The 24591-nt window shown below is 42.2% G+C and overlaps 1 protein-coding gene across 2 annotated transcripts in view; it reads right to left on the bottom strand.

Annotated features, from left to right (window-relative positions):
• asap2a (ArfGAP with SH3 domain, ankyrin repeat and PH domain 2a) overlaps nucleotides 1-24021 on the bottom strand; it is a 64868-nt gene extending 40847 nt beyond the window's left edge. Inside the window, exons 1-2 of one of the 2 annotated variants that reach the window (XM_074659889.1) lie at nucleotides 23466-24021; nucleotides 179-251 (exon numbers count right to left, since the gene is read on the bottom strand). In XM_074659889.1, coding sequence (XP_074515990.1) covers nucleotides 179-251; nucleotides 23466-23591 — 199 coding nt within the window. In that variant the 5' untranslated portion in view covers nucleotides 23592-24021. The remainder of the gene's footprint in view (nucleotides 1-178; nucleotides 252-23465) is intronic. The other variant, XM_074659890.1, reaches the window with a different exon arrangement.
• Between the last annotated feature and the right edge of the window lie 570 nt (nucleotides 24022-24591).

A 24591-nucleotide genomic window follows, 5' to 3' on the forward strand; every position in this document is an offset into this window, starting at 1 on the left:
CATATCGCCCACCAACAATATGAAAAAAGATATATGATAAATGACCAATTGACTGGTCATTTCAACACCAAAAGGGCTCGCTGTTGGTCATTAAATTGAGCTTGACTGATTAAAGTGAGAGTGCTAAGATAAGGAAATGAAAATCCACTTGACATAAAGGACATACAGGAGTACTCACCCAGACCAGATGTGTAGATGGCCTTCACAGACTTCTTCATCTTGTACAGAACACTGCGATCCACATCCAGAGCCTGGACAGACACAAAGAGCCACACATTGATTAATTACTTGAATGTCTTTCTTTCAAGTTGATATAAAGAAATATGTCAATTTTAAAACAACCTGCGTCAATGTAAACCACGCTTGTCGCCATTTTTCTGACACTACTTCTCATGAACATTGCTAGGTAACTATGAGGATGAAATCTCACCTACAAAGCTCTGATAGATCAATCTGAGCACAACACCGGACCTGTTTAATATGTGATAGTGATCAGTGTTATAGAACCAGGTTCTGATACGACAGCTCTGAAATGACACGGTATATCACCTTTGTAAAGTTGCTACTGTTCAGGGGACTGTCACAAAGATATTGATTCGACTCCACTGTTGTTTTTTGAGGTTGCAGTTTGTGTTTTTGCACCGGAGTTGAATTGTTTGGTGCTTTTTTTTGTCCACACCCTGAATGCACGAGGTTCATGTGGTGGGTACCGTTTGTGTGTCTCTACGTCATCTCCACTCTGGCTGCAAGTAATGAATTATTCAAGGCGAAGCTAAGAATAGACCTGAGCGCCATCACAGGTTATTGTGTTAGTGTGTGTGTGTGTGTGTGTTTATCAGTATAATAGCTTGTAGGGCAGTGAGCACCTGCAGTCTCTTACAATATGAAGGACAATTTCCCTGAGATGGGCACACACACACAAACCTATAATTAACCATAGTCACACACACTTTCACTCGCACTGAGCCCAGACACACACACTAACCAGAACAAACAGTGGGAGAATCCAGCTGAGACAATGCAGCACTGTACCAGCGAGCGAGGGAGTCTCTCAGGATGAGGGGGATTTTGGGAAATTTGTTTTTTAAGGGACTTTATTGAGCACGTCCGCCCAAGCGGGCCAAAGCCGGCGCCACTTTCCCCCTGCCCAGCTCCCCATCTGACTGACACATATCAGATCCCCTAGACCCTCTGAAAACAAAAACCCACAATGAACCCCATTCAGCTGCAATACACACACCAATACTGTGCACACTGTCCTCTCTGCAACACCCCCTTGATGTGATGACAAAATGTATTAAATCTATAAATCTGTGCTGTATTAATATCCAAGATGTATGAAACGCTCAGCACTTGGTTTCCCCCGGGGTCATATTTCACACACTTGCAAAAGGCACACAAAAGGAAAAAGAAAGAGAGATGTGACTTTAAAGGGAATATGACAGATAAATTAAGTGTCACGTGGAAGATTGAAGGCAGAATAAAAGAAGAACACAGAGCTTAAAGAAAAGACGGGAACATTGACAATTTGCTCTGACACACTGCAGATGTATCCGCTTATCCACAGCGTTTTATTACTACATTTTTATTAAATATAAGGCGCGTTAAGATTCAGGGAAAACGAGCAGTGGCGCTCCGTCGCACAGCAAAAGGCCACGTATTTAATGGCTGAGGGCGACGAATGTTTAAACAGCCATCTAGTGACTACATTTACTCTGTTTAATGTGTCGGATTCAGCTCAGCGGTTGAGTTTTTACAAGTTGGGAAAAGAGACAAACAACCTAATCAGGTGCTAATGTGTGAGAAGAAAACTCAAGGCTGCGCTGCAACACAGACACCAGGATGAAGTTAGTTTGATAATCGCCAGCTGCACACACAAACACATTTTGACATGTCACAGTAGGGAAAAGCACAGGTGTAATTGATGATGACTAAATTCCATTCAGCTGCTTCAGTTTCAGCGTCCTGGTATCACGCCGTCACGGCTCACTGGAGCCATTGTTAATGTTATTAGTAACACCTGTGCTTTTCCTGCTATGATAAGCCAGAATGTCCGCTGTGAAAACGCCAAGAGAGCCTGTATAAAGTTAGCTAATCAGTGGCTGTGATTACAACCAATTTCCTCTGGGAAACCGTGGTGTGTTTAGCCAACAGGTGCCCATATCATCTATGTTGCTCTATGAGCTGAGTCAAAGAGACATTTAAGAGATGGCCAGCATCAACACACCTGAATTTACTGTTGATTACATTTTCCCAACGGTATGTGGTTGTATTACTTCTACACCAGAAGATGGAAGAAGGATCTTGACCGCAATTGCAAAATATGTTGTTGACTTGTTTATTATGTTTCCACGACGACGCTGTGGGTCAGGACGGCGTTGTCGGTGGTAACCGCCATATAAGCACAGTGCCGAGTGGTGGCGATCAGCTAGCCAGTGCGGCACAACAGAGAGACTAACATGCACTAAAAGCTCAGGACGACATTATTCCACTGTTGTTTGCTGCTATATTAATGCTCTGAATTTACATTTAAGCAACATACTTTTACAGTGTCGTTCACACCAGACCTCAAGTTGAAACAAACAAAACACCTTAAGACAAAAATGATAATGATATAAAGTGCAGGTTAGATTTTAAAAGAAAAAATCCCAACCTTTTCCCAACAAATGTGTTCACCCAAAATCACTTCCAGACAGCAGCACGTAGTAAAAGTAACACGTGCTAAAAATAAAATCTGGTGTCTGATGTGCAAATTAAAGAAGCTACTTGTTCATCTGTGTAAAAGTAAGAGTTACAGTGCTGTGGTTTTAGTGCCTTCAACTCCTGTTAAATGACTCATCTGTTACATATGCCATTATCCCATTAGCTCCGTCTGGCTCGGACCCCACACAGCCACGCGTGTCTGCTGCATACTGTTAAAACAGGTATTTTCAAAGCAAACGCATGAGACAAAGAGTGAGAAAAATACAGAGTGCTATCTCTGTCTGCACCGCCAAAACCAATCCAACCACACAAAGACTTTTAAAGGGTAACTGGAGACAGCCACTCAGTGTTTTCTTAGCAGAGCTGATACCACCGTGGGCTTTGCTGCTCTCTGCATTAAATCTACTCCCAGTACTCAGAGGGAACTTGAGAGCACTGAAGGCAACAGTAGAAAGCTAGACAGTGGAACTGCGTTCAACATGAGACATGGAGTATGACTTTGCATGAAAAAACAGAGTGACGGATTGATGCTTTGGTCAAATGTGCCATTTCACAGTTTGGCTGTAAAATAGACATTTTTTTCACAGAACTGCATCATTCCTTTGTTTCAGTATTACAGGAAGCAATTTCAAAATGAGCCCATAAAAACAGACTTGAAACTGTCATTAATTTATAGATTTTTTGATGGTGTGAATGTGGTTTGGTGAGGAGGATGTGAGGTCAAACGAGGGTGAGCTACGGAAGTCAAATCATGTTTACCAGCTGAGTGGTGCAAAACAATCAATAAGACACCAGACATTTCATAATTTCATAAGAGAACTGCAAAATTGTTTGATTCAATACATCACCTGTAATGTAATTATGTGCCTTCCTGTTAATGGCTGTCTGTGCTTACATTGGTTAAAAGCAAGTCACATATTCTTGTAGTTAAACATGACATTGCTTTTGAGTGTAATAACTTCCATCACAACGTACAAAAAAATTACGACAAAAGAGGAGGCGATTAAAAACGCAGTAACTCAGCTGGGCTCCCTGGCAGCAGCAGTGATGTTTTCATGGAGGGAGACAAGCCAAATGGACGAGAGATTTATAGCAATCTGTTCACTTCGTGACTAAAGCTTTTGGTGCATATGCTGCAGCAACACAGTCAGATGGCAGCTATGTGCTCTGCTGTAGTATCATGTAACTGCTTTAGCTATTAGAAGTTCTTACACAGCAACCCTTCTTTATTGGTTGGTCTACATTCAGATAACCTCGATTTAACCTCTTAATAATAATAATAATAATAAGCACGAGCAGCCTTGTGACCAAAAATTGTATTAGCTGAATTTTCCCAAACAAGTTTTGAAAATCGTGATGAATTAAGTTATTCTGGGAAAGCTACCGGTTATGAATGTGTTAAACTGTGTTAATATGAAGCAGGCTTTGTGGTAAAACAGAGCATGTCATAATGTTATCTGCGTCCACAAAATCAAATTACAACACCAGAGAAGATGTAAACTTTAAGCTTTAAGCAGCTTTAAGAGTCAAACCTTTGCTGCATCCTGATTCCATACTACATACCAATTCTTAGCAGGTTTGTAGTGTGTAGTGTTTTCTAGGGCTGACCCCTCTTAGTCGATAAGTCGACTAATCCGTTGTTTTGGTCTTAGTCAACGAAGATCTCTTTAGTCGATTATCTTTTTGATGCTTTTTTCATGCTGAATGGCTTATTTCTAAGAAACTTATGAGCACATCTCTGGTAAACACGAGATTTAAAGTGGTGCTTTTGTGTGATTCTTTGTGGAGAAACTCACTTTTACAGATCTGTCGATTAAGAGGCTGATCAGACAGAGTACATTTTAGCAGCCTGGCGCTGCTTAAAATAATGTTTTCAATGAGATTGAAGCGTGTTGTTGACTTTAGATTTTGGGTAAGTTCATGGTTTGTAATAAGCTAACACTCATTTAGCAGTTGCCTAGCAACATAGAAAATAAAAAGACGCAGCTAAAAAAAGCTCTGTCTGATCGTGTAACAAAAAGGCAGAGCAGTCTGCCTCACGTCCTCCACCTGCAAAACGCATTCTGTCTGATCAGGGCCTAAATCAACTGATCGATAAGTCCACAAAATCATAATGTGTTAGTCGACTAAGAATGTCTTTGGTCAAGGAGGACAGCCCTAGTGGTTTCACAATTTGAAAATGACTAAATTAAGTACACTCAAAAAAGCCAGTATGTACAAAATCTGCTTGATTTTGTGGTGTCCCACAATGCAACACACAAAGGAAACAGGGGAGATACTAACAGCTGCAAAAAAACACAAAAGCAGATGGTGGTGAAACTGCTCCCAGCAGATCTTAGGAAATAAAACGGTATCATATATTTTGTGTTCTTTTTTTGTTTACTTGGCCGAGGCTTTTCAAAGTCACAGTTTGACTTACATCCGTTGGTACATACATACACACACAAACACAGCGTCGTTTCCTGTCAGTATAAAAAGGTAAAGCTATCTTTGGACTTTGTTATAGTGAATACAGCGGCCTACTGGCACGTTGGTGGATCTAAGCCCCTGGTTGACCTCCACATAATGTCAGTAATCAGCCAGTGAATCAATTTGACCAGTCGAAGCTTTACATTGACATCACAGCTCCCATCGACCCAAGGTCTTCCTTGCCCTCACACACACACACACACACATAATCAGGCAGTATCACGCTCCAGCAGACCCTTTCAATCTGCACAGAGTGGTCTGACGGGGGGAAAGGGGCGAGACAAGTGGGGGACAGACAGGCGAGGTAATAAACCAATCGCAGCTGAACACAACAAACACACTGCTCTAAATCACACTGTCACACGTACACACACACACACACAGTGACTCTTCAGTCACTTTCACACATTTTCACTCTGGTGTGCACTCCAGGAAAGAGACGCTTCTCCGAGCATCAGGCCTCCCCCCTCGTGTTTGTAGCACTCCCAACATTTTTAACCCAAAAAACTATCCACAGCGAGAGGGGAATTCCACTGGCTAGAGCGTTTCAGGCAGCGTGGGATCAGAGCTGAATCCTTCGCACAATAGACCCGGCAGCCTCTGAGCCTGGAGCTGCTTCACAAGCACACTTCACATAACGTTACTGCGATGTCAGCAGTTTTTCCCTTCTGATAGCAGCTCAGCAGTAAACTAACAAGAGTGGCTCTTTTCTCCCTTCCTGGCGGACCGTTTCGGACGAAGCAGGAGGAGGGACCCCCAAACTGAATTTAATTAATCCTTGTCTTAATGCATGACATCATCATCGCCATCATTGTGATTACAATCAGGCGCCATCTGCTGCCAGCCGATCTGCTGGGTCATGGGGTTCGTCGCTTATGGTCACTTACGGTGCATTTCCTGGATAGTACAGCAACGCGTGTCAGGTTACTGATCCGTGAGCACAGTACAGATAGATAATATCTAATGCGTGTGGATGGACAGATAGAGAGGGAAAGAAGATACTGTAAACCTAATTAATGTTGAGGATGCTCAGATAGATTACAGTATGAACTTATGTTCAGAGCACCCGATTCAACTGATATCAGACCATTAAATAGGCGTTATCGTTCGCTGTGAGCACCATAGATGTGGGACATTAGGGGCCTACTAGGTTGTAAAAGTGAAAGCAAAACTTAAAAGCAACACGTTCTAACATTTAAAACTGAATGAAATGTTATGTTTTGAAGACAAACAAAAAGGCTTCTTTAGGTTTAGGCAACAAAAACATGTTAAGTTTATGGAAAAACATTGTGTTTTGGCTTAAAATAACGACATTTCAAAAGTGAAAGCGAAACTTAACACTCAAACACGTTGTTGGTTTAACACGGGTTGCGAACCCCGGCCTCCTGGGTAAAAACGCCTCCGACCTCCATCCCATAGGGAGTTTGTGTTTTGTTTTCTCCTGCCATAATTACTACGCTCTAGAGGTTGTTGTCATCTTCTTTTACACCTTCTTTCAGTGATCTACCATGTGCATAGATGATAACACCTACTAGTGGGTGTAGTAGGCCCCTATTGACCCACATCTATGGTGCTTATAGCAACCAATAACGCATATTTAATGACAGTCTAATTGGCTGATCACAGGCAAGCGGGCAGTCTTTCCATCCTGAGAACAGTTTGGTCGTTCTGAATGAGAAGGTACAACCGTATATGATACGAGTACAGAGATGAATAAAATGCGAATCAAAAAAAGCAAGAGTAAATCCTGAAGTTTTCCCTCTCCCACGCTTCATAACCACCTCCTGTTGGCCCTTCAGTTACCACAACCACCTTTGGGTGTGGAAAAATACAGCGTAAGCAGACAAGAGCCCCAAAATAGACGACTAATTTCTGTATAAAGTAGCATTTTTGACTCCTGTCAAGAGGGCAAAGCGTAGCTGAGTAAAGTGAGAATTCAGACCAGAGCAAATTAATCCAATGTGCTCGGCCCAACATTTGCCAAGGTCTTCACAAACAAAACAAGAAGGGGAAATCACCAAAAGAAGGTCAATAAGTCTTCACATAGTGCAGCCATTGTCCACTGTCTGAGTTGTTCACACGAAACACCGAAAGTCCCTTCACACGGCTACAACCCATGAAGAATGCAAAGCTAATTCTGGAATACAAACGAAATGGAAGGGAAATTTGTTTTGGATGGGTTTACCCTCAAAATTATTATTAAATTAATTTGTTCGGTCTATGAAAAATCATAAAATAGTGAAAAATGCACATCAAAAGCTCACGTGCAAGGTCTTCTAAACGCAATATATTCAGCTTACAATCAAACAAAATTCTGATTAATCATTTGGTCTAAAAAATGTCAGAAAATAGTGAAAAATCACAGTTTCTCAAAGTCCAAGATATCTTTCATTGTCTTGTTTTGTCCAAAACCCCAAAATATTCACTTTAATATGATATGAAACAGAACAGCAGAAACTCTACATATTTGACAGGCTGAAAACTGCATTTTCTGACATTTTTTGCATGAAAAATTACTTTTACAATTAATCAATTATCAAAATAGTTGGTATTTTCTGTCGATCGACTTATTGTCGCCGCTCTAAAATACTCATTTCAGCTCTAGTGTCATTGAAAAAGACGGGGGAATGTTTGTATGCATGAAAGAGAGAGGTAAGCATCTCCACAGCGTGAATTATATTTAAATGATGATTTTAATCCCTTAAATAAAATAACAATCTGGTCTTCCTCAATGACAAAAGGCTATTTAAGTAATCCAACACTAAGCTCCCGCGAAACAAAGGCTGACTTCACATGAAAACAGAGGGGACGGGGAGGAGGGCAAGACGCCGCTGACTACAAGAAAAGTCCAGCTAACCGGCCTGTTTTATCGTAGTGCTCTCCGCCTCTTACTCCGCTGTCTGAGGAAGAAAGACATTCCTGGATGATTGCACGCTGGAGTGACTGACAGACAAGACAGAGAGCCGGCCCCATTGTTCCTTCCGACTAACTATCCGCTGATGACAGCATGTCTGCTTGGCAAGATGCTGTCCCACTTTTCTCCGAGGCCCCATCACCAAACAGAGCACACACACATGTCCAATTTTAACAATCTAAGCAATCCTCCCCGTCTGTAGTATTACTATTGTCCACTACTATCACCACACACTTTTTTTAAACCTGACACACACACATACATGTGGGTTGTGTCTGGTGCCTCTTTATAACTTGTCTGCTAACCTTGCTTAACCCTTTAAGCCCTCCGTCCGCGACGGTCATACGAGGAAACAGTCTGCTGCAAACTGTGGAAATCAGGCAAATAAGAAGTCTGGGATGCAATTATCCAATTTATTCGGCGCATGTGTGGGTACAGTATCTGTGACGGCTGTGGTGGGTTGTGATCCATGTTTTATGGAGGTGCCAGACGATCAAACTTCAAACCCAAACAAACTTCACTCCTCAAAGAAAACTACTAAAACATCTAAGAGCGTGTTAAAGGGGGAAAGCTCTTGTATAACTCACTCACCCAGTAGGAACATAAATAAAAAAAGCCCTGGTTTTTATGCGAAAATCATGGGCAAGACTTGACATCGCGTTAATCATATTTATTTCACCAGAGCGGTGAGGTCGGCCCACACGGTTTGGAGGAGCAGCAGAAAGTGAAACTGGATCCCTCAGCGAGACGGGGTCTAATCCATTTTCCTCTTTTGATCAATTTTCAGATCAATAATTGCCACTGGCGGTGACACATTTACAATATCAGTCCTTTATACCCAAGCATCACTCCGCAATATTACAGATGAGCTGTGATATTTTCACAAAACCCATATGGCATCTGAGTGAAAGCGGTTAACAGCTTGGACCACCAGCAGTGTATATATTAAAGCAGTCCATTATTGGAACCATCAAAATGATAACACCATTGTTGGGTGTCATTCAAATCAACGTAGCAGGATGGTCAGAGCGGGCGGTCATTTCTATGTGTGCTGTTGCCATTGCCTTGTAGCGGGCCAACGTCCGTATAAACTAAACCAACTTATGGCAAGTCACTGAGGTGAAGTTTTGCTGTAAAAACCAAACGAGCAGTGGAGTAATAAGTCATGTTACGAAGCACAGAGATCCAGAGTAAATTTAACAACTTAATGCTTAACCCAAACACTGTTGTCACAGCATAGGAAGGCATATTGCTATCGCCAGATGAGTGACAACTATGTTTGGCTCATTTTCTGTAACTAATGTAGCATTAAAGCATGGTGGGATTAAGTAGTGGACAGCTTGCTAGTTAGCCAGCTTGCTAATTCAGCGGGCTGATGGCCAGCAGCAGCGCTGGATCTAAAGGCGAATTCAGGCCGGGTGGTGACGAAGTGCAGCACGCCACAATAATAAAAAATTTTCTGGGGGCGGGAGGAGTATACATGTGTTTCAGGTGGGAAGAAATTCTTTGTAACATAAGTCAACATGTCACAGGAGTCACAGGATCTGTTTACCGATTGGCTGTGTGTGCTCTCTGGCCACACTTTTCCGCAGTATCAAACCGCCCGCAGCTTTTCATAGATATTGCAAAGCAGCACGCCGTAGGCTGCTCTTTGCCGCTGCTCTGGTGTGAAATCGGCATAATGCCGTGTTCACAGTACAAGCGGTCCTTCCGCCTCACTCCGGAGCTGCGTCCATTCTCTTCCCGACAAGATGCGTCCACGCTTCACACTACAACCCCACTGATGTGAGTTCTGTTGTTGTCACCATAACAACTAACAACAATCGCCATTTTCTTTTGTACTAGTCAAATGACCACGGAAAACAGTTCAATGTCTGTTCTAGCCTAGTTTGTTGTTAACGTTCATAATGATAGTTTTGGGGGCTTTGGAGGGACAGACTGTCAGGTGTTGCCAACTTGGCAACTTTCTCTCTAGATTTAGGGACTTTCTGAGCTAGTGCTGCTCGCTACTTTCATTGGAAAAGAGTTGGATACACTGGGATGTTTTTTCCGGTTGGATAATTTTAAAAATCTAACGTACTGGTTTCTCATGACTACCAACCCTAGCCTTAAGTCACCTGAAAGCAATCTATGGAGAATTTCCCTGTAAAAATGAACATAACTCCATATCATTAGTAGGCAGTCTTGTCCACTTCACTACATTACAGAATGAGACACGTCAGCTTTTCTGCAGGTGTGGCGTTAAAGTGGTCGCCTTCTGCTGGTTGGCCAGCTCTCAGCCAGACACTGAGCTCCACATGTGGCACAGTAAGGGTAAACACAGGAAGGCACTCTCTCTCTCTCTACCTCAACATCCACAGAGGAAAAGCTGTGACTCATTCAAAACATATTTCAAATATACAGTTCGAGCCTCCAGGCATCAAAGTGAAGAAGGCAGATCCCTGAAGAAGCTCGACTCAAGCTGTTCACTGTAGCTGCCTGCTTAAGATAGCCCCCACTGTAACTACAGTCAGAGTCCATTCAATGGACCCAGAACTACAAATTAACTGTAAGAGAAAAACAAAATATATCTGAAAACACCCTTTCAAGTGTTTCATTCACAACTTTTCTCCATGCTGAGTGAGTAAAGTCAATATTGGGATAGAAGTGGGCTCCATCGAGCCGACCGCTAACAGGCCATGGTTGCAGGGTTTCTCTGTTCTCTCAGACAGCTGAGATGTGTAGAGTCAGCCTGGCCCGGGGGGCGGCATGGAAAACTCCAGCATGCAAGTTCAAGTGGGAGTGTTGGGTCAAAGGGAAAGGGAGGGGGAGGGTGCTTTTTACTATGTCATAAGACTGTCTGACACAAGCTCATTAACAAACACACAAAAACACAGATATTGAAACTTAATTTTTGAGACTGAACTCCAAGATTGACAGAAAACTAGTCGGATATGACTTGTTTTTCTTGCCTGGCTGCCAAGTTATTCAATCATCTCATCTATCTACAAGCCTTCTGGTATTTTAGCACCGGGACACTTTGGGATTTACAGCTCCTCCGTGAGCACTACAAAGACCACAGTTGGACCAGAGCCTCGACCGCCAGCTGCCAGAAGTCACACTGGGATGACAACATCAACTGCAGCGCTTAAAGTGTTTGAGAAAACAAACTTTCATGTTAACTGCCGAGGCGTTGTTCAGGGCGTTTTACAAGGTGAGAGACCCGGGCAGAACTTTTTGTTTCCGTTTGGTTTTTCCCCCAGACGGCTGGTGATAATTCTTTTTTGTGTCTAGTCTGAAGACGCTGACTTGTCAGAGCTCCGATCTGTTATTTCTTCAACCATCCTTCATCCAAAACTTTTAAAAAAGGAGGGTTACACATGCGTCAGGCCCTGAAACACAGTGGATAAAAATCACAGTGGAGACCTGATGGCGCCAAGTTTAAAACCTCTTAAAACGGTCTCCCCGACTTTGAGGGGAGTCTTTAATGAAGTTTATAAAATAGCAGGAGACTGATAAAACCAAGTTGGAAGGAGGGGCCCGGAAAATAAGGACCAAATGGGCTGCACTTTGATGGAGGAAAAAAAAAAATCCTCTGACTTCACCTTGGAGTCTCTCTTTGGCTCTTTTCACATTAGACGTACGTGTCAACCTCGTGGTGTCAAAGCAGTAGCGCCAGAGGCAAAGTGCCCGACAGTTACCGCACAGTTTCTGCAGAGTGTGATGATGCCTGAGAGAGACAGAGGGGAAAATGACCTGCTTTCTCCTGGAAAACGCTGCAGTAAAACACTACAAAGAGCATAACTGTGTGTGTGTGTGTGTGTGTGTGTGTGAGAGCTCACTTCAGTCGCACAAAAAAAAAAAAGGCTTCATTTCATAGAAGTCCTTTTGAACTCCGCTGGGAACTTACACCATGAAAAGAGTATCCCTTGACGTAAACCCAGTCCTTTAATGAAACCGAGACAATCTGAAGGGTCTAAGACTTCAGGAGAACCTCACCAACAGTCCCTTCAGATAAAACTTGCATGGGTAAAATGAGAGTGGGTTTCATTTCAAATAGTGTTTTCGGTGTTACAACTCTTGCAGTCTCTAAAGATGCTTGCTACTGTGCAAAACACAGACTAAGGCTACATCCACACTAATACGTTTTCGTTTTAAAAAGCATAACTTTTGCTAAGTTAACGCCTAGCGTCCACACAACTCCAGCATTTTAGAAACCCTAAAACAGAGACGCTGCTGTTTGGAAACCTGCTTCGTCACGTCCCTATCACGTGACAGGTTTCGGTGTTCAACATGGATGACAAGTTACAAGCGTTGCTGACCTTGTTGTCTATGCTAGCAGCTTTTGTGCAGTTAAATTCTGCATTTTATAAAGCAACTTCTGTCTGCATGCGCAGGAGGCAGGCTATTATTCGAGCGAAGCGAGCGGCGTGTCCAGCAGCATTATCATCCCTATGGAGCGGACGTTTGAAGGCACAATTTGCAGCTTTGAGGAGGGTTATGGACATTAAATGGAGGACATTCTTTTGTTATTTCTGCTTTATAGAGCAAGACCTAAGTTAGCAACCTCTTTTCTATTTGCAAAATAAAAAACATTTTCACTAAATGATTCACTGTGTGTGTGTGTGTGTGTGTGTGTGTGAGGAAAAGATAGAAGGAGAACTTGAGTATTAAAGAAGACAACTATTATAGGAAGTACAACTGTTGTATTTTGTAACTAAGCAACCAGTTAGACAATAGGCAAATCTGCTTCCTGTTTACACCGACACACACATGACCAGTGTACTGGTGTAATGGTCATGTGATATACGTTTTCGGGCGTATTAGTATGGATGGAGATTATTGCTAAAACGCTTGGGTGTACGGAGAGCGCGTTTTAAAACAAAAACGCATTAGTGTGGATGTAGCCTAATTCAAAATGTTAATGAGCAAAGTGTCTTGACACAAAAAATCCTTTTTGCAGCATCATACAACTAAATCAAGTTTTGGTCCCAGCTGAGTCAAAAGCAATCGGACTAAAACTCCGTTTGAAAGCCTCCAAGGAGTTCAAAACATTTCCCCAACAGAGAAGAAGAAGTCTCGGTCTGTTCGCTGAGTCAAAGTGACAGCAGGACAACACAACTGTGAGGATTCACCCCTCCCAAACCTCACCCTGGCCCCAAGCAGAGCCCAGTGGCCAGGACTACAAATCAATGGTGGAGTTCATTAATGAAGAGGCAGGGCCCGTCAGGGAACAATGGCCGCCAACAGGAGCCGTCTCAGACAATCTGGGCCAGGACACTCTGATGGATGAGATGAGCTTTACGTTCCCATTTACCCCCAGTGCCCCTAGTGTCCAACCCCTTAACCTCTGTGTCGGACAGAGAGCAGCCAGCCTTTCACCTCGATCCCCTATAACACCATGCTGGACTGAGAGTTTCACCATCATTGTCACGCCAACAACCCTCCAAACCAAACAGACACACCAGGACTGACAATTGCTTCCACATAATCTTGGAAATAAATTCACTCCCAGCATTCACACTCAATGAGGATAAGACGGTGTACAAGAGTGAGTAAAATCATATCACATCCAAACAGTCAAAGCCCGTCAGGGGATAGGAGACATCATGGCTTTGAATCGATTGGGACGGGACCGTGACCTTCGCCCTCGGTAAATCCATGGGGAGGGCTGCTGCATCATAATGAGGGCCGGGTCAGAGCCTGTCTCTGGGTGATAACACAGACTACCCAAGCCTGGAGGCTGGAGAGACACCTCTCATTTCAAACAAAGATGCCTTTGGAAACACTGAGGTCCCACATAGAGGATGAGAAGGGGCTTTTTGCTATAACTAAAGTTAGGATGATCCTACACTGAAGCTGCAAGTTGGAATCCCAGACTAGGAGGGTTGTGGTACATGCATTCTTTCTGAACTGTTCGGTACAAAATATGAGTTCAGTACACAGCATGTTTCTGTTCAATAGGACGTCTGATCCAAAACATTTTTGTCTTATTAATCCTATATAGTCTAATTACTAGGGCTGTCACAAGAACCTAACCAGTACCAAGTTGATGCCACAATTATCAAAACTACATTTTCATTCAATTTGTCTACAGTACCACAGGTACCGGGATCAGGGCTCGAGACTAATGGCATCCTGTCGTTCTGGGGACAATAGAACAGCAAATCCGTGTTGGGATCAGCAAGAGGAGAGCTAGTAACATTAGCTGTTAGCAGCCGATGGGCAGCACAGTCCTGATGTCTAAATAACAGAGCTAACACCTAACGTTAACAGAGGTTTCATTGAGTTACATTATGATGCATTCAAGATATATTCAGTAAGAAATGGTTATTGTGCAAAGGTAAATTATAACATTATCGTGATGTGTTCAAATGTAATCTTGTAAAATTACGTTTTTGGCGAGAAAAGCTGAAGAGCTGCCAGAGCTTGAGCTCCCACATCACCTGTTTGGGATCATTTCCAAAACTATAACCTATCTGCATAACAGGTTGTTGCAGAACAAAACACTTGCTCATTACTACGGCTGCTTTGTACTGAAATGTCTCATTAATAGTGGAACGATTTATGGCTGATGTGTTAACAACTGAAGGCAAGTGTGCTCTCGTAACTCTTCTCCATGTGTCGGTCTGATGCTGGAGTATAGTTCCCGAGGCAAAGGGAAAGCCTGGCTTTCTTCTGCCCTGAATCCTCCCCCCATTCCAGGCAAGGTTGGCGGGAACGGCTGTGGTCTAGCTGGGGACAACAGCTGCCCCCCTGCAACAGGTGGCCTGGAGGAAAGTTTTAACAAGACTCCAGACAGTAGGATTATCGATGCAGGGACAATCCACATTTAATAGCTTTAGGGACACACGGATGGATCTACAAGCTCTAACGCACACATGGCCTAAATGTGCAGTCTGGCCCAAGTGTGCAGTCCAAACCCCCCAGACACTCTTGCCAGTCTTCAGTATACCACCTAAGAAGCTTAATGCTTCCTATAATTGAAATGGGATTTCTGGCGGGATCACTGCAGTTCTGTCCCCTCGCTTCGAACTCAACTCTACATCCGCTGTCCCCGCTGTCCCTTGACTTTGCCTTACTGTAGTTAATGCACCAGAGTAGGCCATGTACAAGCCAACTACGCACATTAATCCAAATCCTGAGCGAGAACTCTTGGTTTGAGCGATAAGCAAGTTGGAGTCAAGCTGGAAATTAAATGAGATATCATCTTGTGTTGAAAGAAGATATGGGTTCACGTCAAGTTAAAGCATGTACCCAAAACACCCAGTGGCTTGAGATTAAGCTTAGAAGTGCTATAAAGAGATGAGAGACTAAAGACGCTCACAGCAGGCACTCAAGTTCATTGAGAGTCTACTTACTACTTTACAAGCCCCATTACCGTGTTGTACACCAACATAAGGAGAGTTTGAAATAGTCCGTGAGAACCAGACTGGAGGCTGGTGCGGCCTGCACAGCCAGTGCCGACAGTTGCCCGTGGATGCTGCGAATACCGTCGCCATTCCCAGAAGTACCCCCCTAATAACCTCTCAACAAAATCAAGCGGCAAGGCGGCATGCCATACGAGTGCATAGCTGGCATACCAGCGTGATGGACCTCTGTTGGATGAAATAATAGCTAGATGGAAGAGTAATGACGCCAGCCTTCAGGACTGAGTCACCCTCAACCCCCCCTTCAATACCAGTAATGACCCATGAAAAGCTGACAGGGCTATAAATAACCGTTATTCATGGGCGAAAAATGAATAAACTGGACAAAAGGGTATTGGACAGAGGGAGAGGCCTACTGGATGGGTGGGTTTCTGGCACTATATAAGGGAGGATATAGACCATGCAGCAGCTCTGTTTTCTCTCTACAGACCTACGATTAGTGCAGTGTTGTTGATGGTTATTTTTTTTAGGATCCCGACAGCTTAAAAAATAATCAAGTCCTTTCTCCAAAAACACTCTTTGGAGAGACGTCTTTCTCTCTTTGAAAGGATCCCAAATCATCAACGGGATCATTTGGAACAGTTTTTAAAGACATGAATGGTCAGTTTCCTTTCATGAAGATTTTAATGGTACTCTGTATTGTATTATTGTTGTGTTTTGTGTGTTTGTCTATCGAGTTGTGTGTATTTTTACAAAAGGTCCAGTGTTGCAAACTAACTTAGTTTATTAATTCTGTGGTATTGGTTGATGCAATGTACTTGTCACTGTAAAAATAATCATTAAGTAAATATACAGGGCTGGAGAGATAGGCATGCTGAGGACATCATGAACAGACCCATAAACTTTTGTTTACAAACTGTGGAAATGTATGTTGTAAGTAGGCCTAATAATGAAATGCATACAAAAATACATTTGAAAGGGGATAGAATACCAAGATATACGTATAGATATAAATATATCCAAGACACATTCAATGCTCATGTCATGCAATTGCTGAATTAGGGTACAGCCCCTTTTTTTGGTCCAATTCAGGCACTGGATATTTGCATTTATGCATCAACAACAGAGGATGCCCAAGACGGCATTTCAAGCATTCACTCTACCTGTCTAGCAACTGTAATATACCAATCTGTCATGAAAGATGTCTCTGTCTGAGCAACTCTATGCAGCTGCCAGACTGATCAAAGGGCTACGCTGCTGACGATACAAAAACTTGTCTTGAATGTCAAGTAGTGCTGGTTGTTGTGCAGCAACAAGCCCTAATACTGTACTCAGCAGTCTTCTGCAGTCTACTGTATGAGTCAGATCCGCTCCACACTCATTGTATTCAGTTCAAGGGCTGTTGATGTAATACACACAATGATCCTAATAACTGATCCACTCTGCCAGAGAATTAATTCACCATTGAAAGCTTTTAACGCCTGCCAAGAACGCTCAGTGAGCCGTAAGTGCAACACGGTGATATTACAGAAATGTATTCATACCTGAACTAGAGGTGGCTGCACTTGAGTTTTGTTCAAGGAGACAACTCTATTGATTGCATCATTTTAGGAGTCTCTCTCTCTCTCTTTGCCGGGCAAGATTCAGTAACTGGGGCATAAAAACAGTCACAAAAATAGACCTAAGACAACTACAGCGTGTGCCAGTTTCTGGCCTCAGACAGACAACCCCATGAGTTTTTCTTAGGCGAGACAAAAGCACTGGGGCACTTTCATCACGATCAATACTGAACACCGAGGTCAGCTCAGCCCTCGGGGGGCGATGCCTCCTTCAAAAATGGAGCTTGCGAGGTCATGTTTTTAACACGGAAAGTTGAGCACACACAATTGGCTTTGTGTTGTAGTGGTTCAAAGTCACGCAAAGTTGGGCAACTGACAAAGAAATATGGAGGTCACCCTTTTCAAATATGGAGAATTAGTTTGTGTATCCTGCAATTCTGCTATGTGTTTTAAGCATTTCAATGTCACACTTATAAACCAAAGAAGAAAAAGACTAATTTCGACAAGATGTAAACGGGTCATTCAAACTAATTTCAAATCAGAAATTGAAGTTAACACAAAAAAATCTGACAAAATGATTGCTGTCAGGACTGGACCATAGCATTCCCAGTGAACTAGAGTATTTACTACTTGCCAGCTAAATGTAAATGTTGAGGGGAAAACCAGATCACCAGACCAACCAGAAAAAGATATTTAATTGGGACATTTCACATGGTCATCCCTGAGCCACGGAGCTGATCTTTCTATTTAATGTGAACGATTTTCATTAATTTTTCAGAATAGGCTATTTTGTGACATTCAGGATATTAAATAAGTTTGTAAGGAATAACTATGGTGTAGAACTTTATGTATAATTTAAACAAAAGACAAAGATCCCTATGTGCACAGTTACGCTCAAGAAGATTACCGTTACCCCTAGAGACCGGCAGGTTTAATGCCACAGAGGAAGAGCGACTGTTTGTTGTGTGAGCTAGGTGAAATTGAGAATGAGGTTCACTTTTGGTTTTACTGTCCTGTCTTCCAGGACATAAGAAATGTACTTTTTTAGTAAAAACTTCTTCCGTTTGTGTGCCAATGGCCCTGTTCAAACCTGGCATTAACCTGCGTTCTGAGTGATTGTATCACAAGTGGACAGCTTTAAATACGTCTGTTCACACCTGGCATTAGAATGAGTCTCCACATGCGTCTTGAGTGACTACTGTTGATCCGATCCCACTTAGTAGTAGTAGTAAACACATGGATAATACAGCAGACGTTGTGACGTAAGATTACATGAATGTCAGTAGTAATATCCTACATATTCGCAAATTGGGTGCATTTTAATAACATCAAAATATAGTTGTGCTTCAGGGAGGGAACCTTTTTTGGAGCGGATTTTATTTGCCAAGCTTGGGAGAGAAGGCAGCATATTTTCTTTAAGACCGAACTGTTGATGCTGTTTGACCACTGCAACTTTATTTTTGGTGTCTTATAAACCCATGTGGGTTGGGCACTTTATGTGCATGACACGAAAATAAAGAATCAACTAGATCATTGAGCTCTTATTTCTGAAAAGTCTGGACAGAATGGAGGAAGAAGGGGCCATGTTTCACAGGAGCACACAGGGGGGTCATCATGACATAAAGCCTGACATCCTCTTACTGGATAAACAGGTTTTTATTGCTGTGGTTTTACCAACACATACACACACACACACAGACACAAACAAGCTCTCTGCATGGCCTCTTAATAGCCAACAGTTTAAACCTACAAGCCTAATTAAGGTTGTGTCAGATGCAATTAAGTTTAGAAAGAAGTAATTACACAACATTTGTGGACCCATTTACGTAAATCCTCTTGGAGTGCATGGGTCTCCTCTCCTGTTAATGTGTTTAAAGGCTTCCTGCAAACAAACAGACCATGAGGTCAGTTTTAAAGGTGTTTTAAGAAGGTGAGGCTATAAGAGCATCAGCTATTTTAAACAAGCTTGTAAGTGCACGAGAGTCGACTGAACTGACAAAATGCGCTCTACTTGGATGTGTTTACGTCTACTATATTGTTGAAATACACCGCACTGTTTTTAGGATCCGAGTCTGACATATCTGCCGGTAATGGTGATTTTAAACATGACGTGTGGACTACCAGACACACAGTACAGGGGTATGTAAAGGGTTTGCGTCCCTGTTCTGTTATCGTTGGTAGCAGGATTGAGGAGCAGAACCTCTATGTAGTTTGCACCAAATAGAAAAGCAGCACTTGAGCCATCTGGCACAGCAGATTTACACATTAATCACACTCCTCTACTAACAAATTAATCTCCCTTGTCAACAAGTTACACCCACACAAAATGTAAACTTATGTCAGAACAGAATAGATGTATTGGTGATTTCGAGAGTGACCAAATGTAAGGCTTTGCTTAAAGGGGAACTCAACACATTAAAGTCTATTTACTGGTCTCGGCGGGGCTATTTAATGTGTGGAAAAAGGCTGTATAAAGCCTTTTGAGGCTCCAGAGGGAGCAGTGTGATAAATTATCTAGTGACGTAATGTTGATTAGATCTGAAGAAATCTGAAAATTTAAAAAACCTGGCCGGGGGTGTGGAGTTAGAGAGAAGTGAGCTTTACCAGACGTCTGTAGTTCACTCCTCATCACTGCTTGAGGCTGGCGGCTACATTAACTGATACTACTGCAGCATAACACACCTGAATCTCAGACTGAACTGTCAGCGGTCAAGTTGCATTGTGGGTAATGTAGGTGCCAGGTTTTTAAGAAAGAAGAGGAATACTCGGGATATAGAAGAACATATGTCTGGTTATTCTGCATCGATTTTGATCATTTTTTGTTTTAAAAAGGAACAGTGTGTAGGATTTAGCAACATCTAGCATTGAGGTTGCAGATTGAAACCTCTCCCGTGTGCCAAGTGTGTAGTAGAACTACAGTGGCCGACTTGAAAACCTGAAGGCCCTCTCTAGAAACAGTTGTTGTAAGAGTATGGTAGGTCATTTGGAGCAGATAGCAGAGTGAGTGTGCAGTGTGTTTGTACGTATAAAAGTGAGTGATGAAGCAAGAGAGAGAGAGAGCGGCAGTGAATCTGCGTGTGAGCGAAACAAGTGAGCTAGTGGAGCAGAAGACTGAGTTGGTTTAGCTCTGAGAATATCAAATGAATGAACAGTGGAAGTTGCAGTTTATGTAGAAATCAATACTGCAGCTCCTCAAGACCAACAGAGGTTTCCCGTGTCTTGTTTCCTGGCGGCTGAGTGGAGTGACGGGGGGGTCAACTACGGAGCGATTAACGTCATCTACTCCGGCCCAAGCAGGAAAAGTTAACACAGTGTTTGGTTTGTCAGTTCTGGGCTACTGTAGAAACTGAACTGTGAAGAGGACCCGCTCCCTAAGTAGATATAAACTGCTCATTCTAAGGTAACAAAAACACAACAATTCTTATTTTCAGGTGATCTTGCACTAAAGAAAACATACTTAATAATATATTCCATTTCTGCCAATAGATCCCCCTAAATGCTACACACTGGTCCTTTAAATTGTCCATCATTTACCAAAAAACAACAATAGGGCAACAGAAGATTGTGTACAAAAAAAAAATCTTGAAGTCAGCAACATCAAAACTCATAGGTGCCAATTCACAAAAACAAGAGCGTCTTCTGAATTGACCCACCAGCCCACTGCAGCATCACAGAACAACTGTGCTGCTGCTCCAATCCGCCCATCCTCAACTGTCAGTTCAAGGGTAAAAGCTTAGAAGTGAGCGCTTGTATAACAAATTGCTGTTCTTTGAGAAGGTCAGAATCAGCACAATGCTGAAAACAGCAAAATGTGATATGTATATATTCATTTAGTCTCCATGAATATACAGAATACGGACGCATCATTATACTCAAGGGTGAAGGAGTCACCCTCTTGTCAAAATGTTCAAGAAAAACTAACAGGAATATATATAAGAGTAGATTTTAAAAACTTCATAAAATACCAGCTACTTCTGGATGCCTGTGTATATGTACATATGCAAATGTGCTTTTGTTTGTGTGCGTGTGTTTGAGACAATAAGAGGAAGTGTTCTCCCGTCCACTGCGGTGTTTAATTGGTCAAACAGATCAAAGTGAGCGAGGACTTGTTGACCCAACAATGAGGCCTTGTGTTGCTTGTGCCCGAGGGTGGGCATGTCAATGTGAAACACCAACACGCTACTCCACATCTCTGCAACAACAACAACAACTCAGCAGCTTCAACTGCAGCTCATCACTAAAACAAAAGTTGCTGAATTTGATTCTCAACCAAAACCTCACGAGCCACCAATTACTGCTGAGCTACTATTTAAAAAAAAAAAAAAAAAAGAGTAAAATCCACACTTATTTGCTTACTTCTACAGAAAAAGCACATTCCACTCTAAGCAGTGCAAATCCCTCCCAGTAGCAGAGTAATTGCTATTTTAAAACCAGCAGAGATTTGAATGAAACGGTGTGCAGCAGAAAGGTGTCTGACGCCCAAGTGAAGCACCTGTCAGCCTGAGCAGGTGTATGTCTGGCTGCCGGGCTCAGCCCTCCACAAACACAGGTTAAAAATTAAGTAGGAGTAAAGCTGACATTAGACGGCGACGACTTATCTCGTCGCTGCACCAATCATGTGTCTGTTTTTACAAGGTGTAGCACACGAAATTTTCACAATTCCATTCAGATGTTCCCACAAGTGAAATCAGGAGTAAACCTTCCTCACCGGACACCTTAACATCTACAACAAGCGTAACCTAACCTAACTATCAGAGCAGCCGAGACACACTAACACACATAAGCTGCTCATGTGGGAAATTCTATTTTTACCAGCAGGCAGGGCGAGGCTCTACCATACAGCACACAAAGTAGGGAAACTATAACAAGAGAGGGAGGGAGGCGGTGGAGGGCTGACAGGGAACAAAGCGGAAGTGTCCTTCCTCCTGATGACCTGCAACACAAAGTGTTCTCTGTGCACATATACAGTACGATGCAGCTGTAAACAGGGAACACAGTGTGACATTTCTCCCTCTATCACTGTGGGAATTAATATTTAACCAAAATACCTGCATTGATCACGACTGAAAAGTGGTGTAGATGCAGTCTCTTTATTGTCATTCTGTTTCTTAATGTTTCTCCTGTTTTTGCCTGTGCTATGTAAAAGGACATGCATGTCTGTCTGTCCTGGAAGAGGGATCCCTCCTCTGTTGCTCTTCCTTTTCTCCCCATTAAAGGGTCATTTCTGAGAGTTTTTCCTCATCCAAATTGACAGATAGATGGGGTCAGATGTTGGAAGGACTGTAAACCCCTTTGAGGCAAATTTCTGATATATAATTTTGAGCTATATATATATGTATGTTTCATATTGTGAGACATTTCTTGTTGCTTACGATTAGAGGTGTCAAAGTTAACGTGATAATAAGGCGTTAACGCAAATTTGTTTTAACGCCACTAATTTCTTTAACGCAACTTGAGATTTTTAGGTTGTAGCGGGCTCAGTTTTCAAAGGTAGAGTAAAGATAATGGTATCATATGAAACTAGAAAACTTAAGGAATCCATTGGTACCAACCATGTCATACTAGCTAATAATAACGCTCCAAAATTACACTACATTCTGGGGAGGAAAAACTGGCATGGCCATTTTCAAAGGGGTCCCCTTGACCTCTGACCTTGAGATATGTGAATGTAAATGGGTTCTATGGGTACCCACAAGTCTCCCCTTTACAGACATGCCCACTTTATGATAATCACATGCAGTTTGGGGCAAGTCATAGTCAAGTCAGCACACTGACACACTGACAGCTGTTGTTGCCTGTTGGGCTGCAGTTTGCCATGTTATGATTTGAGCATATTTGTTTATGCTAAATGCAGTACCTGGGAGGGTTTATGGACAATATGTACCATATTTTTTTGTGCTGTTAATTGATTTCCAATAATAAATATATACATATGTTTGCATAAAGCAAGCATATTTGCCCATTCCCATGTTTGTAAGAGTATTAAATACTTGACAAATCCCCCTTTAAGGCACATTTTGAACAGGTAAAAAATTTGAAATATTGTATAAATCAATAGTATAAGGGACATACTGATAACAACATGAGTATAGGAGGACTATCCATGCAATATATGATAATAGGCTATTAAATATAACTGATTATTTGACTATACCTGCTCTTGCTGGCTAATCTTTAAGGTGGACAGAACAAATTGAACTTCTTGATGAAAGCTACTGTATAATGGCACACTAGAGATCCAGTACAGTAATAAAAAAAAAAAATCTTAATGGCTGAGCTGGTTTGAATGGGAATATGGAGCATGCATGAGGGATGAATAAGAGGTGCACTGGAGGGCAGTTTACAAATTGAACAAGAGGTCACCTACAACTGACTGAGCTGACATAAAATTTAAAAAACATTATGTAAATATCATGGAAGGATAACATTTAAGAGGGAATATTATTCTTATTTTGGTGGGAAGTCACTCACCTCCTCCAGAGCAGTCACTGTATTCCTGCAGTGGGACATCCTGGTGGTGAAGTTAGAGGCAGTGGGTGATTTATAATCTTCATTTGTCTCTGCCACAAACTCTGAAACTGTGATTTGGTCCGGCATAATTAATCCTTGTGTGCTGGGAATAAGAATAAGAATAATAAGAATAACTTTTTTTGTAATCCCAGTTGGAGTTTTAGGAGAGAAAAGTTCACAGCAGCAGCAGCAGTAGTAGTAGTAGTGTCTCTGAAGGTAAATGCTGGTAGTAAACCATCTCTGGGTATGTTTATGTTCCCTTGTTTGCTCCCAACACGATCCAGTGCAGCGGTGGAAGCACGCTGGCTGGCTTGCTGGAGGAGACGCACCGCGTTGTGCGCACAAGGTGATGGGATGAAGATATCACCTCCTGGATTCAAACCCACTACTCTCTTTCCATTCAATGTTCACTTGTCGTCCTTTTGGTCACGGAAGAAAGTGAAGCTTTTCCTCGGTGTTATTCCCAAACCTCCAACTTCTTCCTCCTCCTGTTTGCCCGGGGAAACAACAAGCAAGCAGGCGCTTTCAACCGGGAGCGCACAAGAAATTGACAAAGGTAGAGAGGAGGGGATTCAATGGAAGCGCAGCAGCCAATCAGGAGCGCCGGGCTGGTAATTGAGAGCCAATCAGGAGCCGTAGAAGGCGTGAACTAATGCTGCCTTCAAGTTCTCCTCGTAATTACTACTATGTACTATGTAATTTTTTGCAGTGAGTGGCATTTGTGCCCCTTAACTGATTTACCAATCTAAAGTTTCACCAGGGTATACAGAATAATTTCAACACCTCATGAAAAGGGGCTTAAAGATTGTATGTGTAATTTTATGTAAATTAAAAAAAACATAACTAACACTCAATAAATCTAAATCTCAATAACACTTACAAACACTGCTATTAATGTGGGATATTTGGCACATCATTAGCTTAAATGCTTAAGTGCTTGTTATCCTTAGAACATTTTAAAAGGAAATTATCATCACATTAAATTAATGATGTGTAATTATCTTTTGATATGTTTAAATGTGTTTTCTCTTCGTTTTTTGTAAGTATTTCATTATTTTTATTGGATTGTTTTCCACTGTTTGGTTAG

This window comes from Sebastes fasciatus, chromosome 15 (assembly GCF_043250625.1).
Source record: "Sebastes fasciatus isolate fSebFas1 chromosome 15, fSebFas1.pri, whole genome shotgun sequence".
Taxonomy (NCBI): Eukaryota; Metazoa; Chordata; class Actinopteri; order Perciformes; family Sebastidae; genus Sebastes; species Sebastes fasciatus.